The sequence below is a fragment of the Xyrauchen texanus genome, chromosome 16 (genome assembly GCF_025860055.1).
Source record: "Xyrauchen texanus isolate HMW12.3.18 chromosome 16, RBS_HiC_50CHRs, whole genome shotgun sequence".
NCBI lineage: Eukaryota > Metazoa > Chordata > Actinopteri > Cypriniformes > Catostomidae > Xyrauchen > Xyrauchen texanus.
In genome coordinates this window covers 30,325,157-30,344,248 of record NC_068291.1, presented here as the reverse complement: position 1 = coordinate 30,344,248, position 19,092 = coordinate 30,325,157, and the positions used below count along the sequence as shown (strand labels likewise).

The 19,092-nt window shown below is 40.4% G+C and overlaps 1 protein-coding gene across 3 annotated transcripts in view; it reads left to right on the top strand.

The window, feature by feature from the left end:
* The window catches only part of LOC127656848 (baculoviral IAP repeat-containing protein 6-like), a 191,222-nt gene that overhangs the window by 155,109 nt on the left and 17,021 nt on the right, over window positions 1–19,092 (top strand). For all 3 annotated transcript variants that reach the window (XM_052145341.1, XM_052145340.1, XM_052145342.1), the window contains exons 67-72: window positions 1,004–1,149; window positions 5,013–5,123; window positions 7,216–7,433; window positions 11,428–11,589; window positions 12,378–12,455; window positions 13,229–13,417. In XM_052145341.1, the coding sequence (XP_052001301.1) occupies window positions 1,004–1,149; window positions 5,013–5,123; window positions 7,216–7,433; window positions 11,428–11,589; window positions 12,378–12,455; window positions 13,229–13,417 (904 nt within the window). The remainder of the gene's footprint in view (window positions 1–1,003; window positions 1,150–5,012; window positions 5,124–7,215; window positions 7,434–11,427; window positions 11,590–12,377; window positions 12,456–13,228; window positions 13,418–19,092) is intronic.

The window sequence follows — 19,092 nt, the reverse complement described above, 5'->3', positions numbered from 1 at the left end:
GATGTTTGTGAAGCGGCAATCTGGACACACAAGGTTCTATAAATTGGATTTTACTGCAAAGACGATAGCGTATGCTGTTCAGAATTTAATGTCTTTATGGTTGGCAGAAGGTTTCAAAACAGTGCAATACGGGAGTTAGGATATACCACAGTGAGACACCAAAACATATGCTTGAAAGAGAACTATAGGTTATTTATGTAACCCCGGTTCTCTGATAACATTAAGTGAGGTGTCTTACCAGATCAACCTCCTTGCTGTGTGCAGCGAGGAAGAGGTGTGCTTGTTTTCAATAACGATGTGACGCTGTGGCTCCTTTTATACTGGGAAGCGGAGCCACTCCCAGACACGAGCATCACGTCTGCCAGCCAATAAGGGCTGGCATAATGTAATAGGCTTCTGAGGAATATGTGGAAGGGATCCCACAGAGATACACATCACTTAATGCTATCAGACAACCGGGGTTATGCAAGTAACCTATAGGTTTATAGCGAATGGCTGTTACTCAGAGAAACAGACAATCTCGGCCTAGTCCGAGTCTCTCTTGAATGTCATGTCCGTCTTAATGTCCACAATTTCACCAACAGGAAAAGGACATTTGTGACATTCATGTCACCTTCTTTCCTATATCTCTGTCTCATTTTCTTACCTCCTGCTTAATGAGAGATGCTTGTGGTGAGGGTGCGTGCTTCGCCATAGGAATCGTATGATGCATTCAGTTTGTAAAAGCACCTCTCAGGACAAGGTGTGTGTGTGTGTTTCAGAGTTGAGGAGATAAAAAGGTAGAGAGCTCTTGAGGGCATGCAGTTGTTTTTCCTGCTTTTGTTGTGGTCAGCTCAACCCAACACTGAATGTGTGTGTAATTCTTTTTGAAGAGACAATGAAACCATTTCAGCTGTTCACATGTATTCAAACATTCAAATTCAAACCCTTGATTTAGCTTTAAGAATTCATGGAGTCAAATTTTGTGTACAAAAATTTAACTGCTGTCCTTTATCCACTTCAGGTCAAAGAAAGACAAAAGTAAAGGAGTTATGAAGACTGAGACGTCCGACCCTGAGCCAGAGGGCCTGACCCTGTTAGTGCCTGACATTCAGAAGACTGCAGAGATTGTTTATGCAGCCATGACCAACCTACAACAGGCCAACCATGGTGAGAAGAACATCCACATCACATTAAGTATAAGATTTGTTTTTTAGGGAATTTTTTTTTTTGATGTGTAATTATTATTTCATATTAAGTTAGGAAGAGTTTATTGGGGAATCATGGAGTAGTAACATTTATAACCAAAACCAGTCTCTCAAATTACTTCATGACCACAGACAAGAGAGCGACAGGTCTGTAGTCATTAAGTCCTGTGATTTTGTTTTGGGGACCGGAATGATGGTGGAGCATTTAAAGCAGCAGGGGACTTCACACTGCTCCAGTAATCTATTGAAGAGCTGTGTGAAGATGGGGGCCAGTTGGTCAGCCCAACACCATCTGGACTTTAAACATTCCTAGTCTTTTGTTTCTGGAAGACCTGGTACACATCCTCCTCACAGATCATAAGTGCAGGTTGAGTAGCAGGAGGGGGAGGAGGGGGGTTTGTGTGTGTGAAGTGAAGATCAGAGCAGGGGAGTGGTGTGAAACTGGTCTTTTCAAACCTGTAGTAAAGCACATTCAGTTCATCAGCCATTTGTTGATTCGCTACAGAGCGAGGGGGAGGTGTCTTATACTTGGTAATGTTTTTCAGGCCTTGATCAGCATACACAGATGCTTGGCAAACCTTCATTAGGCTGTAAGACACTTGTTGAGCTTAAAGAACTGCTTGCTGCATCATTGAAGTCCTGGACTGTGTGTATACTTATATATAAATAGAAGTATATGTGTGTATATATATGTATATATGTATATATATATGTATATATGTATATATATATATATATATATATATATATATATGTATATATATATATATATGTGTATATATATATATATATGTATATATGTATATATATATATATATATATATATATATATATAGGTCATGATTTCTTGTGTGCCTTGAGACTTTAAACTAATAGATTTGAAAGCAGGGCAGTGCTGGATGGATAGTGGTCAGTCAGGAGAGAGATGGTGTGCACTTTACAGGGTGAAAACATTCTTTTTTGTCTGAGGGCCCCAGGGGACACACAATGACTTGTTTGCCCTGACAAAATAAGACAAAGAAAAACAGCTCTGCAGCAAGACCTGCACCAGAGAAGCCCGGCTCTTAGACACTGATAAAGCCTTATCATTTTCTCCAAGGTGTTGTAAATGGAGGGTCTGCTTTAACAGTTTTATTTGTCGAAGACAAAAAGTAAACTATGTCTTGTTGATTCTTTAAGATGTAACTCCATTCCTCCATGAATTGAAACTGGCTGCTTTAGTCATGCCAGCAAAATAATGCAGCCTGTCTCATGCAGTGTATTGTCAAAGAGGGGGATTGTATTATGAACTTTTAGTTCTGCTACTCTGACCTCGGAAAAGAAGAGATGACCCACTCAATTCCAAAGCCTAGTGTTCTAAGCTATTCGAAGAAGTCAAGTCCATTGTGCCATTTATTAACATTGGCAAGCAGAGACTCTCTGGCTGTTCCACCTGGGAAAATCAAAGGAAAATTTAGACCTACAAGAGAAACTTTTCACTAATTCCCTTTTTTCCACCATGAGGTAGGGGTTGGAAAGAGCAAAGCTCTGACAACTAAAATGCACTCTTTATGATAATGGTACACTTTGGTGTCCCACGTTTGTGTGTATTAGAGGCACAAATCACAAATGTTACCAAGTAATTTTAAGAAAAAATCATAATTTTATTTTTCCTTTAATGTATGGGAAGTAAAAGTTTATCAATAACAACAAACCAACATTTGGTGCCAAACTACCCTAGTTGTTACTTGCAACTAGGGATGGGCATTTAAGAGTAATTTTGTACTTGAATACTTAACACGTAAAAAATATGTAATTTACTACTTAAACTTTAGAATTTAAATTCAGCCTTCAACTTTTGAAAATTAGCACTATGCATAAACGACACGATCTAGATAAAAAAAAACATTTGCACTCACACATAGAAAAATACATTCCAAACTGTAGTGATACAAACACTTTAAATAATGACTACCGGCAATATTTAGGTGAGAGAAGCAGATTTATTGTTGCCCACGGCAGGCACAAAGGAAAATCAAATTGCATTATTCGAGTAGTGATTTTACTAGTTCAATATTTAAAGCTGAGCGAGTACTCGATTAATCGTTAACTTGTACACATCCCTACTTGCAACTCTGTTACTCACACTTCCACAGTTTTTTTTTTTTTATTATTTCTCTAAAATGTCTTTTCTTTTTTTTTAAAGCCCTTCAGGCACTTTTTCACCTTATTCATGGAATGTGTCAAAAACCTTTTTGGGAATCTCCTGCGCTTTTTGTAGTTATTGAATGGAACCACAACAATACATTCATTCTCCCCCTCCGCATATAATAACGCTCTCTCTGTCATCCTCCTTTTGGTGTGTCATCCTCCTTTTGGTGTCTCACCCTCTCAGTCTCTCAGAGATGAGTGAATGAAGGGGGTGTTAAACATGATGAAGTGGATCAATGCTGCTGTCACTATCCATGAGGAAAATCCATATGATAAGAGCAGCGATACATTACACTTACTACCCTGTTTAACTGCTTAATTAGTACTCTGTCTTTTTTAAAAATGCCAGAGACAGCCCTGTCTGAGTGTATGATAGGTCAAAAGCAGTTTCTGTAGTTGAATATCGAGCCGAAATTTTCCACAGCCATCAGTATTGCTCACGAATCTGTGTTGGTGGGATTTAATGTGGCTCGTAGCCAAAGCCATAGCCATTATCAGCCTGTTAAACACTCAGGTAATTTGATTGGCAGATTGGTGCATGTGTGTTGGTGGGAGGGACCCTTGTCCACACCCACTGCAGATGAGCGGAATGGACAAAAATGCCATAAAGCTCCTAAATATAGGGAGTTAATTGTGTGGTAGCTCTAACAGCCTCCATCTGCCAGTCTAATGCCTTAGTGGCGTGGAAATGGTCTGCTGGTGTCGTTGTCATTTGTCTGACGGGCTCTGAATGGTAATCTAAACTGGGGAACAGGAATGTAGCAACTCATTTGTGTAACAACATGACTTTTCATGCTTATAATTTATCAAGGTAACAAATTTGCTGTCAAACATATCTCATTGACAATCTTTAACTCAAGTCACAAAGTGGAAGTAGGGTTGGGAATCTTATTCCGGTTCTCAGAACTTTTCTATGCATTCCAAATCTACAACATAATTATTTTCATGACGTTTGGATCTGTTAACGGTTCTTGAATGTATGCATTATTTAACCTTGAGTCTGCCAATTTTCTGGGAAAAATATTGAAAAGGGTGTACTTCGAACATGTGACTCTGTGTGTGTGTGTGTGTGTGTGTGTGTGTGTGTGTGTGTGTGTGTGTGTATATATAGTCTGGCATCAACTCTACTTATCATCTAAAGAATCATGGCAGCATTTTGAGGCATGTGAAGGCAGCTGACGAAAGGCAAAAGTTGCTGTGCTTTCGATGATTTTTGCGAGCTTTAAAATTGAAAACAAAAGCAAAATATTTGAAAAAAAAAAAACATTCAAATGTGTTATGTTTGCCCTAATATGTTGGAAAATAGCAATTAATAAATTTTCAGGTTTACCGTTATACTCTTTATGGGTTATGGTTAAGGAAATGGAATCATTACATTTCTTTTCTCATCCCCTATGTAGCTGGTTGTTAAAGATACATTTGTCTTTAAAGGTTTTTTCAAGCCTTGTGTTCTCTGTATGACTGCCAGCAGAACAACAAATAGGTCATCCAGGTGACTTGAGTGTCCCATACAGGGGTGTTTGCTGTATAGAGATGAGAGGAATGAAGATGTGACCTACTCAAATACATCCACAGGCTACTGTGAAACACGCACTAAGTCCCTTGAAGAATTTGTTTGCGTCTTCTATTTTTCAGAGAGGAAGATGGCAGTGTGCTCAAAGAAGGCAGCAACAAGGCCCAAACCGCTGTCCATCTTGTGTTCAATGGAGGAGAAATTTACAGCAGCAATGAAGAAACTACAGTTTGGTGAGTCTTGCACTACAAGTTCTTATTGTGGGTAGGCAACGCATATAGTTACCGACACCGATATCAAGAGAGCAGTTTGGGCAATGTCCAGCCTCAGACAGTATTTGCATATTTTTGCAATGATTAGGGGAATCTGCTAACAATCAGAGAGCATTACACTTATTGACAGCTGAAATCTCATCAGTTCTCAGCTTTCTGCTGCCACATATTCCATTTAGATGGTCAATATAATGGTGATATTGTTCAAATTAAACAAATGTTTTATTTTGTTTGACATTTACTCAAAATCCACCCAAAAAGTGAATGGACTTGAGAGCTTGACCTGACGTGAAAAAACTAGATCGCTCCCATTATAATCAACAATCTACACTGCAAGAGTAGTGATGAAGAGCTCAGTATAGACAGCTTTGTCTATACTTTGGTAGGCACACTTATAGAATCTCAAAATGGTCAAAAATCATCAGAATAATTAAACTAGATCACGGAGCACTTTATTAGGAACACCTTGACACCTACTTATTAATGTGATTATCTAATCAGCCAATTGTGTGGCAGCATTGCAATGCATAAAATCATCAAATCAATCAGATACAGGTCAGTTAATGTTCACATCAACCATCAGAATGGGGAAAAATGTAATCTCAGTTGTTTCGACCATGGCATGATTGTTGATGCCAGACGGGCTGGTTTGAGTATTTCTGTAACCGTTGATCTCCTGGGATTTTCACGCACAACAGTCTCTAGAGCAGGGGTGCCCAATACGTCGATCGCGATCTACCAGTCGATCGCAAAGGCAATGCTGGTAGATCGCAAAAAATTAAAATGTACTTTCGTTAAATTTTTATAAAAATAAATATAATGTCTTTCCATCTTTTAGTTTCTGTCTGACTTGCACTTGACGAGTAAATATTGACCAGGCAATGTTTTGTTTATTCAGTTGCCATGACAACTAGGTTTGCGCATATGCGCCTTCCAAGGACTTCTGAGAACATAGCGCAAAATTGCGATACTACTGCCCGGATTAGGCAAAACTGAATGGAATCAGACAGTTTTGCCTAATCCGGCAGTAGCATCGCAATTTCGCAATTTGTCATGGCAACCAAATAAACAAAACCTCGCCTGGTCAATATTTACTCGTCATCAGAATAAGGTAAATGCCCTGGCTATTGTAATCTATTGTGCTGTAGGTGTTTTGGGTTTAGTTTTAAAACTGAATGATCTCAACATTGAACATTATTATATATTTTTTTTATCAATTAGAAGATGAATTCCATGTAGGGATACATGTAGTAGTCCCAACAAGCATTTTCTTGTTTTAAATGAAACTGTTTTTTTAGTTGGTAGATATTATTGAGTTGGTCATTTAAAAGTAGATCACACAAAAAAGTGTGGGCACCCCTGCTCTAGAGTTTACTCAGAATGGTGCAAAAAACATCCAGTGAGTGGCAGTTGTGCAGACTGAAACACCTCGTTGATGAAAGAGGTCAACGGAGAATGGCCAGACTGGTTCGAGCTGACAGAAAGGCAACGATAACTCCGATAACCACTCTGTATAATTCTAGTGTGCAGAATAGCATCTCAGAATGCACAACACGTTGAACCTTGAAGCTGATGGGCTACAACGGCAGAATACCATGTTGTACACTTTATTAGGACCATAGTGTTCCTAATAAAGTGCTAAGTGAGTGTATAGTAACATAACATAGTTAAATTAATAGGCAGAGCCTTTGTTTCCTCATAGTGAACAAAATATGTGAAGGAGCATCAAGGAATCCAGAGGGGGTTGTGAAATTTTAGTGAAAGAGGATTTAGTTATCTTTGTGCTGGTAGAATGGCTTTTCTGGCTGTCAATTCTCATCTGTCTTTGTTCTGATTGATGATGAGGGTTTTGTTCTGCCAAAACTGATTTATCCAGATCTCAGAAAACTGAAGTCATCTCTGCACTGGTACACATAGAATACATTAGTTTCTGGAGGACTTGATAAACTGATTTAGTTTTTTTAGGTGGATCTGATTTTTCTTGAGCCACCATACACAGGCTGATTGTACTTTATTGTGAACAGAGTGTATGTTTGTATGGTCTATCCCACAGACACTTTTGAGATGGTATGCGAGGAAGAGGACTCGAAGCTGGTGTTTAAGGTGAACTACCATTACCTGTCACAGGTAAAGAATGCCAGTGACGCCAACAGTGCCGCCCGTGCCCGGCGATTAGCGCAAGAGGCCGTCACACTCTCCACATCCCTCCCTCTTTCCTCATCCTCAAGTGTGTTTGTCCGCTGCGATGAAGAACGTCTCGACATCATGAAGGTATGAACAAACACCTTCTGTATTTTAATTCTACTGAATCTCATGTATTTGGATAAAGAATGAATAATTTTGGACCAGAATGTTTCTGTGGTGTTCTGATTAAATCGATACAAGTGACAAGCATCCATACAATAATTACACTAGTATTAGTCAGTGTTGTGTAAGTTACTTAAAAATAGTAATCCACTACAAATTACTATTTATTTATCTTAAGATTAAAATCATATTACTTTACTAGTTCATTGAAAATGTTATCAAATTACTAATTGCTGTACTTTTAAGTTACTTTCTAAAACAATTTTCTGCTCAACAAATGAAAAATAATCTCTATATTTTTCATTGTTACAAGTCATACACTCAGCACCTCAGATTTTTCCTTCACAATGACTTGTTACAGGCCATGATTTATGTGTTCCACATTAATAATGTATTAGAAATAAGCTTATCAAGTTGCGTGGCACCATGTGAGGTTCAGACGTGTGAACGGCAAGCTATGCGCACTTTGCTAGTTTTAATACTTTTTGTGTCATAACCCAGTGAGATTCGATACACCCCTTTCTATAACTGCTCTATGAAGACAAATAATTAAAAAGGCTCTGGAGACATTTAAAAACACTTAAGTGCTCAAGTTGAAGCCCCAGAGCAACAGGCCTTGGAACAGGGACTCAATTTGGATGGTGCGGTGAAAGATTCAGCATCAACTGTGAACATGTCAGTAATGCTGATGAAGGTCATTGCTGACTTGGAGTATCTTGCTGTAATACGCCGATCGATCACTGCCATGGAGACTAAATTCACTGAGTTGGTTACTAGAGTGGCGGATGTTGAGAAACTGACCTATTATCTGGAGTCATCGGAGAGGAAACAAGCTGCTAACCTGTATCAAGGTGGACTTGGAACATGTTTGGGAAAAGTTGGAAGACCTTGAGAATCATAACCGGCAAAACAACGTCCGAATTGTTGGAATTCCTGAATGAGCAGAGGGTCATAATATGGTGGAATTTCTGGATGGGCTCTTTCTGAGTCTGCTTGACATAACCGGCCATAAACTGGAAATCAAGCGAGCTCACAGGGTTCCGGCTCGGCGATCCGTGGAGGATGACAGGCCCTGATCAGTTCTGGCAAGATTTCTGAGATCATCCGATAAAGATCTTGTGTTATGCAAGGTGAGTAAAGGAAAAACCACAGCATTTTCTTGTTCCCAGACTTCGCAAATTCGACAAGAGAGAAACGTGCAATAAACTCTTACATCAACGGAAGGTCGCTTTTGCACTGATGATCCCGGTCAAATTGAGAATATATACTAAGGATGGCCACAAAATATTTACATGCCCACAGCATGTGATGTCCTTTATAAAGTCAATGTAATAAGTAGGTCATTGTGTGACTCTCACTTTGCAGCCGAGTGAGCGTGACTCACTGAACATTCACTTGACTGTCCGAGGAAACTGGCCGCCTTTTTTGTTTCTTTTTGTGCTGGTTCCACCTTGCGGCTGGAGTTTGTTTTGTGTAGTAACACTTTCAACAAACTCTTGCATCAACGGAGGGTTGCTTTTGCACTGATGTTTCTGGCCAAATTGAGAATAGATGCTAAGGATGGCCGTAAAGTATTTACATGTCCCCAACATGCATTGTTCTTCATAAAGTCAATGGAATGAGTAAGTCTTTGTGTGGTGCTCGCGTTGCAGCCGAGTGAGCCTGACTCACTGAACATTCACTTGACCGTCCGAGGAAACTGAGCACCTTTTTTGTTTCTTTTTGTGCTGGTTCCGCCTAGCGGCTGGAGTTTGTTTTGTGTAGTACCACTCCTTTGGGACAGTGTTGTTGATGAATCTGCACATTCTTTGTTCTTATGCCTTCTATTGGCTGGAATCAGTTTTTTGGAGTAGTTTTTCCTGGACATTGGAGGGAATAGGACATCTGCTGCTCTCATGTAACAGCTGCGGGGGCTCTCATAGGCATACATGGACTATTTGAATTTAGATGGATGGACACCGTTTGGTGCTGTCGTGCGCGGGGTCCACACGTGCCACTCCCTAAACTGAGACTGACTGGTCATCTTTTTATTAGCGGTGTAGAAAATGGGCAAACAGTTCTCAGAGAGAATGGGCTGTCACGTCCACACATGCACTTATTTATTTAATAAAATTGCAGCATTTGCCGCCATATAATCGCACAGGCTGACATCGCGATTGCGATATGATTAATTGTGCAGCACTAAAATGAACCATTTGAACAAACTGATTTGCTAAAATGAATCAGAATTATTATGAAAGCATGACATAACTGATTCAGAAACTGTTGTTTCTGTGTCAAAATTAACCTTTCAAACTGTAATGCATGAAACAACTGCAGCGAAACTATTACACTCCACTCTCCTGTGGTCTCGAATACACATTTGAGTGCTCACACTCTTCCCTATGACATTTGAGAGCTGCCTTTGACCTGCGAACCTCTTGTAGTGTGTAAATGTCAGTGTGTCAGGCCTCAGCTTTGTGTCTCGGATAGGCCAGACCACAGGCAGAGCCCCAGTCAAGACTGGACACTCACTGCGACATCTGCTTACACTGACCCCTAACAGCAGGGCAGCATCTCTCATGTTCCTCTATTATCAGCTTCTGCATGCTTCATACAATCTTAATGGACATTAATAGAAAACTTTGCTTTACAGATTTAACCTGTGTGTGTGTGAGCACAGCTCTGTGTGTGTTTGGTGTTGCATTTGAATAGTCATGTCAAAACAGTCTTAACGCCTGAGTGAAGCTTTACCACCTGCAGTGGAGAGACCATAGCTTCACTGGATGCCCTCTCTCTCTCTCTCTCTCTCTCTCTCTCTCTCTCTCTCTCTCGGAATGGGAATGGAAGAAGGTTGGGATGGGCTTGATTGCTCTGAAGTAACGGTAATAATCAATTGTAAAAAAAACAATAATTCCGTGACTTTTTATAACTGTACTTGCGTTATTGTTTTATTTAAAAACATTGTTACCCATGACATTATTTGTCATATAACAAATAAATGCAAACGTGCCAAAAAGGTTGTTAGGTGGTACCTTCTGATCGAATTCATCAGACAGCAATTTGGGTAAAAAAATCAAAAATGACTGCAACAGTGCTAAGCTTTAAACAGTGCTTTGTTTAAAGCAGATAAGAGGATTTACTTAGCACGTTCTTCCATTACAAAATGGCTAGATGGAACGCAACTGAATTGAACATAATGCAGGAGTCTTAAGCCAAGTTTTTAAAAGTTGAACTATTTTTTACTTTTTTATTTTTCTGCGAATTTGGAATGTCCAATTCCCAATTTGCTCGTCCTCGTGGTGGTGTAGTGACTCCCCTCAATCCGGGTGGCAGAGGACGAATCTCAGCTGCCTTCGTGTCTGAGACGTCAACCCGCACATCTGATCACGTGGCTCGTTGAGCGTGTTACCACAGAGACATGGTGCGTGTGGAAGCCCACACCATCCACCGCGGCAATCTACACACAACCAACGTGCCCCACCGAGAGCGAACCACATTATAGCGGTCACGAGGAGGTTATCCCGTGTGACTCTACCCGTCCTAGCAACCTGGCCAATTTGGTTGCTTAGGAGACCTGGCTGGAGTCACTCAGCATGCCCTGGGGTTCGAACTCGCAAACACCAGGGGTGGTAGCCAGCGTCTTTACCACTGAGGCAGTGAAATCAGTCTTGTGTATCAGTCTGATCAAGCAGTGAACACAATGCAATATCCAGTTGTCACATATGTACGTAGATCAACAATTCATAAAATGAGGTGACAGTACCAAGTATCTGTCGAGCACTCAAGTAGACAAAATGACCAAAATGCCATCTCGAGAAGCGTTAGCAGTAAAACATCCTCATTATATCTCTCTCCAGTTTCATGTTCTTCTGTCTCTGCTCTTAAATTTGATGTTTCATGTATAGCTGAATGTTTGTCATCTTGTGATTTTGGTTAATTGCTGTGTTTCAACATATTTTCATTCTTGTTGTTTTAGGTATTGATAACAGGTCCTGCAGACACACCATACGCCAATGGCTGTTTTGAATTTGACGTCTACTTCCCTCAAGATTACCCAAACTCCCCTCCTCTGGTTAATCTGGAGACCACCGGTGGCCACAGCGTCCGCTTCAATCCAAACCTCTACAATGATGGAAAGGTAAGCATTATGTCTGCATCAATAAACACCAATGACTTGTTACGCTGGATGTACACATCCTCTGCGAGCGGAGCGTGAGTGAGGTGCGAGCGGCTCATGAGCGGGGCGGTCGTGTTGGACGTTCGCATTGGCCGCGTCTCTACCACAAGAAGCAGCAGCACCTCTGCGCATAAAATAAAGTTATCTATGGGGTCATTCTATGTCAAATGTTTTATTTAATGAGGTCATAAGATGAGGTTATTGCTGATTCAAGGACAACAGCAGGAGTCACGTGCACTTCATCCTTATCAGCACACTTGATTGTGATTGGTTAATGTTGTGTCTATACTGTACGCCTATATACACAGAAATGCAAAAGGTCTGGCAGTTTATGAATTCTTCTGAGTTTGCTTGCATGCAGACATATAAATTGAATTGTACTACAGGTTCGGTTTGAATAATTTTGATTTACTTTTATGCCTTTAATATAATCTCCTGATTATTATAGTGTTCTACAGCACCAGAGCCGCTGAGCTCTGTGTGAGCCACGTGGCAAAAATAGGCTCAACTGCAAAACTCACTGCCGCTTCTGGGACGCGTCACCTCACGACTCATGCTTGTAGTGGGAATGGTGTAATCTGTTAATATGGGTGCCGAAACGAAAACGTGCCACTCACGGAGGATGTGTGAACCCAGCGTTAGACTTTCAATAGTGGTTTTGTTGGATTATTATTATATTGTTTCCTGTTCATCTGACTCTCTTATTCTGATCTCTCCGTTCATTCTTTCATTCCATCTGTGACGCCCAGGTGTGTTTAAGTATCCTAAACACCTGGCACGGACGTCCCGAGGAGAAGTGGAATCCTCAGACTTCTAGCTTTTTACAGGTGAGTCTTCCTGTGTTTTCTCTTTAATTAAGCTTCTTTCTTAGTGCTCCTTTTCTCCCCCCTTCATTCTTTTAGTCAGTTTAGATTTCAGTCCCAATGCCAATTGCAGGAAATTCGGTTACATTTAAAGCAGCAAATTGGATTAAAGATGGAACAGATCACCTATAATTTCTGGATGTCATTATGCTCCATTTTGGAACTATATGTATTGTGAAAAGCGCTATACAAAGAAACTGAATTAAATATATCCTTTTCACAGAATATTTTGTCATATAGCAATACAGACACACGCCATCAGGCATTTGCAACATTCCCATCCTGATTTCCCTGCAGTAATTATCTGCTCCCATCTCAACCCAGTCTCTCTCTCTCAATCTCTTTCCATCATACCTCTCTGTATAATAGGCAAGGGAGCTGTTTTCCCCTGTAATATTGATCTGAGTACAGGCTCTCCTCTTTTCCATCTCTCCTCTCGTTCTTGCTCATGTACTGCTGCCAGCAGTTCATAGAAATGTCTCCATTGATTAGTGCTACAGTTAGCATCCAGTCGATCGATAAATGGAAATCAAGCCCTGGGACAGTGCAGCTGTGGTCTGAAAGAGCCAGTGTGCTCTTCATCTGCTTTGTGCATTATTCCTCAGCGGCTTCCTAACTCATTTGTGTGTGTGTGTGTGTGTGTGTGTGTGTGTGTGTGTGTGTGTGTGTGTGTGTGTGTGTGTGTGTGTGTGTGTGTGTGTGTGTGTGTGTGTGTGTGTGTGTGTGTGTGTGTTTAGGTGCTGGTGTCAATCCAGTCCCTTATCCTGGTGAATGAGCCATACTTCAATGAGCCGGGTTATGAGCGTTCCCGGGGCACGCCAAGTGGAACGCAAAGCTCCAGAGAGTACGACGGAAACATCCGACAAGCCACTGTCAAGTGGGCTATGCTAGAACAGATCCGCAACCCTTCACCCTGCTTTAAAGAGGTCTGAGATCAACCATCTCACACATGCACAATCATCAGTAGTTCTTAAAGGACAATTTTAGGTTCAATAGAAGTTAAGCTCAATCGACTGCATTTGTGGCATAATATTGAATACCACAAAAATTTATTTTGATTTGCTGCCCAAAAATAGCCAATTTTACAACTTTGTTGCCATGATGATGTAATGTCAACGAACCCTAAAAAAACTGTAAATATTATTTTAACAACTTTACAGCTCACATAATACATACGTTTTGACAGAAGAATGAATGTAAGTGCTTTTATAAAATTATAATCTTCACACTGCCTTTAAACCCTCCAAAATATACCCCATTGTAAGTGCCTCACTGTAACCTTGATTTTGCTTTTTTAAAGAAAAGGAGTGACTAGTCCAAATAATTTGTTTGTGGTAATCAACATTATGCCACAAATGCTATCGATTGAGCTTAACTTGTATTGAATCTGGAATATTTCTTTAAGTTCTAATCTTAAAGGAGTAGTTCACTCAAAAATGAACATTCTGTCATTAATAAAAAAAAATTCTTCTGCGGAACTCAACTGGAGAAATGAATGAATATCATGGTTTGTCTTTTTAAAACAATGACAGTGCATTGTGTTCCATGCTTCAGAAGGACACAAAAGTATCAAAAATTAGTGCACATTCATGAGTCCATTAGAGAAGCTCGTTCATAGTGGCTTGCGTGTGCACGTGAGAACATGAATGCAAGTTAAACAAGGGAAGTTACTGTGAACGTCCTTCTCTCATAGCACTCATGAGCGTGCAACAGGAACTTTAGGTTACTCGCATAACCCCGGTTCTCTGATAACAGGAGTGAGGTATCTCACTATGGGTAATGCCTCAGGTGTGGCCAATCCTGGAAGCACCAATAACACACAGTCTGTCAGTTGACAGACCACAGCAGTGATGAGGGAATCCCACCTCCCTATATAAACCACTGTCATAGGTGCCTAGTTCATTCTCTGCATATGCAATTGCATGGAGGTAAGTGTGGTTAGATACCTCACTCCTGTTATCAGAGAACCGGGGTTGAGTGAGTAACCTAAAGTTCTTTCTAACATTCGTTTGGTATCTCATTATGGGATCTAGCCAACTGCCATATTGAAGATATGCTGTCCATAGCAGACCGTCAACCGAATTGTCGTGTCCAGTGTACACCCACCCAATCAATTTGCAAAGAATGGATGGGACTTGTGCTTCACTGTGTGTGTTATTGTTGATTTGTTTGTGTATTTTCGTTTTTTTTACTCATCAGCAGATTGAAATGAGCCAATGACGGCTCTGTGACATCCAGTCTATAAAATCTGACAAAAGTGTGAGGCAATGTCCAACTCGCAGCTGCACAAATGTCCAGGACTGAAATGCCTTTAAACAGTGCCCATGAGCTAGCCATGCCTCTGCTAGAATTAGCTCTCAAGCCCTCTGGAGGTCACAGTCCCAGATTATTATAACTTAATATAATAGCCTCAAGAACCTATGAGACAGGTGTTGTCGTGATATGATTTTACCTTACAAGAATCAGTCGGCGAGCTCTGCACACTTTGCTCATTTTATCACTATTAATGACATAAACTGGTGAGATTCGATACACTCTGTTCCATAACTGTTCTAGGAGGTCAATATGTCAAAGAATTTAAAATATTCGGGCTCTGGAGACATTAAAAACACTTAAGTGCTGACACCACCATGGAGGCCTCATGCCCGGGACTTGATTTGGGGAGAAGTGTGGGAAATTCTGCAAAAATGGTTGAACATGTCGGTAATGCTGGCAAAGGTCATTGCTGACTTGGAGGATCTTGATGTAATATGTCAACCGATCACTGCCATGGAGACGAAGTGGTGGTTACAAGAGTGGGGGATGTCGAGAAATGGATAATTATATGGAGTTATCAGAGAGGGAATAAGATGCTAAGCTGCTAGCGGCCAAGGTGGATTTGGAGTGTGTCTGGGAGAAGTTTGAAGACTTGGAGAACCGTAGTCGGTGGAGTAATGTCAGAATTGCTGAAGCTGAAGAGGGTAAGGATATGGTGAAATTCCTGGAAGGGCTCTTTCCAAATCTGCTTGACAATAACAGGCCATAAGATGGAAGTCGAGCGAGCACACAGGGTTCCGGCTCGGTGATCCACGGTGGGAGACAGTCCCCGATCAATTCTGGTCAAATTTCTGAGATCATCCAAAAAAGATTTGGTGTTACACGAGGCGTTTTTTTTTGGAAGAAACACAGCATTTTCTTGTTCCCAGACAATAAGAGAGAAACGTAATGGTTTCAAGGAATTCAAGAAAGTCTTACATCAATGGAAGGTCGCTTTTGCACTGATATATCCGGCCAGATAGAGAATAGATGCTAAGGAAGGCCGTAAAACATTCACTTGTCCCCAGCAAGCAATGGGGTGAATAAAAGTGTCAATGGAGTGACAGCTGGAGTATGTTTTGTGGAATAACACACCTTCGGGACAGTTATGTGGATGAATCTACACGTTCTTTGTGTTTATTTCGCCTATTGGCTGGAGTTTGTTTTATAGATATCTTTTGTTGTGTAACTGTCTCACAAAATTTGTATAGAAACACCGGACTTGAGCAATCCAATGGCAAAGTTGTTACAGGGGCTCTCGTAGGCGTACATGGACTGTTTGAGTTTGGAAGTATGGACGCCAGTTGGCGCTGTAGTGCGTGGGCTTAATGCGCATGTTTTTTGTTTTGTTTTGTTTTGTTTTTTAGGGGTAGTTTGGGGTTTGATTGTTGTACTAATGTTGGAATCTGGTCCTTATAATTTTGTTTTTGACACACAATATATTTTTTCTCATATGTCAATAAGTGTTAATATGAGTGTTTTGTCTTTCTCCAAGTGGAATGTGAATGGGTTGGGGCACCCCATAAAAAGAAGGAAGGTTTTTTCTTTTCTTAAGCATAAGAAATATGATCGTATCTTTCCCTGCATGAAGCTGAAACATTTGAGAAGATTATGGGGTGGACATTTTTTCTTAAATACTGGCTTAAGAGCAGGGGAGTCATTACACTGATAAGCATCTACAATTCAAGTATCTCAAACAGATTAAAGATAAATTAGGAAGAGTCATTATTATTTTAGCAGAAATTCAGGGGCAAATTCTTATTTTGGCTAATATTTACACATCTAACTTTAATAATCAGGGCTTTTATAGATCTTGAAGGGATGTTGCAAGATCATGTGGCACCCCTCATGATCTAATAATGATTGGAGACTTCAATCTTTTGATGGAGTCTTTGATCATAGTGAAGCAAAAGTGCGCAAGCCCCCTAGAGCAACATTGATTCTTTACAGGATGTGTAAATACCTTGGTCTTCTAGATATTTGGAGACTATTGAACCCATCTGGTCGGGACTGTACATTTCTTTCATCAGTTCATAAGATTTATTCTAGAATAGAAAGTCCCTCATTTCATCTGTTGTCGATTGCTCAATTGGAAATGTTTTTGTCTCAGATCATGACCTGGTGAGCTTAGAGTTGTTGCCACATATGGAGAAAAGGAAATAATTTAGTTGGTGCTTTAAAGTATCCCTTTTAACAGGCTGAAATCAATATTTATATGGAGACCAACTGGTCCTCTGTATCCTCTGTGGGCATGGCTTGGGAGGCACTTAAGGTGGTTCTTAGGGTCTGGATCATACAGTATGCCTCATTCACCAAAAATGGTGGGAGGTATGGGGCATAAGCTTTTGCTTTACATAGAATATATTTTATTATTTGTCTCTGACCCTACTACATCTATGCCTTGCCTCCACAGAACTATTCTTTCCTTTTCTAAGTTCTCAGAATATACAGAGTTAATTGGTCTAAATCCAAAGCTTTGGCTCTGACAGCGTACTGCCCAGTAACGACTTTTCAGCCGGGTGCCTTCCAGTGGCCCAAACAGGGCATTAAGTATTTGGGTGTTTTATTCCCAGCAGAGGTTTGTGATTTAGTTAGTTAATTTTGACCCTTTCATAAAAAGTTTTTTGAACGATGTGGGCTTCATTACATTTAACTATGTTTGGAAAGGTTAATGTTATTAAAATGAATTGTATTCCAAAATTCAACTACCTGCTACAGTCTCTAACTTCCAGTTTCTTATTTCAAACAATTTGATAGCATAGCGAAGTCCTTCATTTGGAATGGTAAACATCCCATATTACATTTCAGTAAATTGGCATAGGCCGATTGACAAAGGTGGGCTAGGCCTACTCAAGATTTTGTTTTATTATTATGCTTTTGTCTCTGACATTTGGCTCATTGGTCACTTCCACCTGAGAGAGCCCCTCCCTGGTTTTGTATTGAACAGGAAGTTATTGCCCCCATTTCCCCATTGCAAAGCCTTTCTATCAAAGTAATCGGAAAAGTTACACCCCGTTTGTGACAGGGCGGGGCCGGGTCGTGATTCTACACACCCCTTTCCAGGCTAATCAAGCCTCCAAGAGGGATAAAGGGCGACTGCGGATGGTGGTGCGACAGAGAGAGAGCGTTTACGGGGAGCTGTCCGTCATTTGTGTGTGTTTGTGTCAGTTTTCATTAAATATTATTTATATTGTCAAGCTGGTTCTCACCGCCTCCTTTCCATTAATCCCCTTTACACCGTTATATCTCATTTGCACTCAGAATGGACAAAGTGTCCAGAGTGTTTAATTTGGACATTTATTTAACCTCTTCCCAATCCTGTAAAATTAGCCTAAAGCGCCTAATCAAGGCATACCCAAAGTAAATTTAAAGCTGTTCTTGAACCGTTTGGAGTACATGCATGGTTTTGGTCACATTTGAAAGGGGACACTCTGAAGTTTTTTCCCCAGCAGTCAGAATTACTGTAAGTGCTACTGATTAGAGTAATAGAAGTTTGAACACAATGAAATAGAAGTTTGTTTTTCCGCCTGAAATTTTGGTTTGCATACAGATGCCTGCAGATGACTATAACTTGTAGCTATTAGCTTGAGAATACAATGGGATCACAGCATGAAGCCTTACCTAGTCCAAGTTCAAATGTTATAACAATACCATAAAAAATGAATATTTTACACATGTTTTTCTAAGGGTACACCCAGGCGTTTTACAAAAGTGCCTTTTGGATACTCCAAAAGGACCCTTTGGTAACCTAGGACAAAAAGGCTACTACTTTTGAATGCTTCAACGTACAGTCATAATTTTGGGCTCTAATGAAAGATGACACTTAGAGCTATCATATTCCATATCCAGATCCACTATTAGTTTTGCTGACACAGAGTAACTGATGCATGAACACATTAGAGTGCCTTTTCCTTCTTGAAACTAAATGTTGTGCATATAAAAGAGTCAAAACTAGTGCTATGGTGGACAATTTGTTTATATAAAAAATACACAACAAACTATTTACATGAATTTTTACACAAAGTATTTACAAACCATTATAAAATTGTACATGTTTCTAGCAACATGCCAGTCATTGTAGCAGTCACATTTGGGTACAAAGGACAAAGGCACAGGAAGAGTACTTCACTGGTGTCTTTGCATGACACTGCCTGCACTTGAGACGACCAGCGGTGCAAGATCTGGTGATGTGCAACGGCCTGTGATGTGCTCTTCGTGGAGCAGGAGATACAGGTCTGGCTGTGGAGTGAGACACCAACTCTGCCAGCTCCTCAGCAAGGGTCTCTCTGAAAGCCCTCCTCTCTTG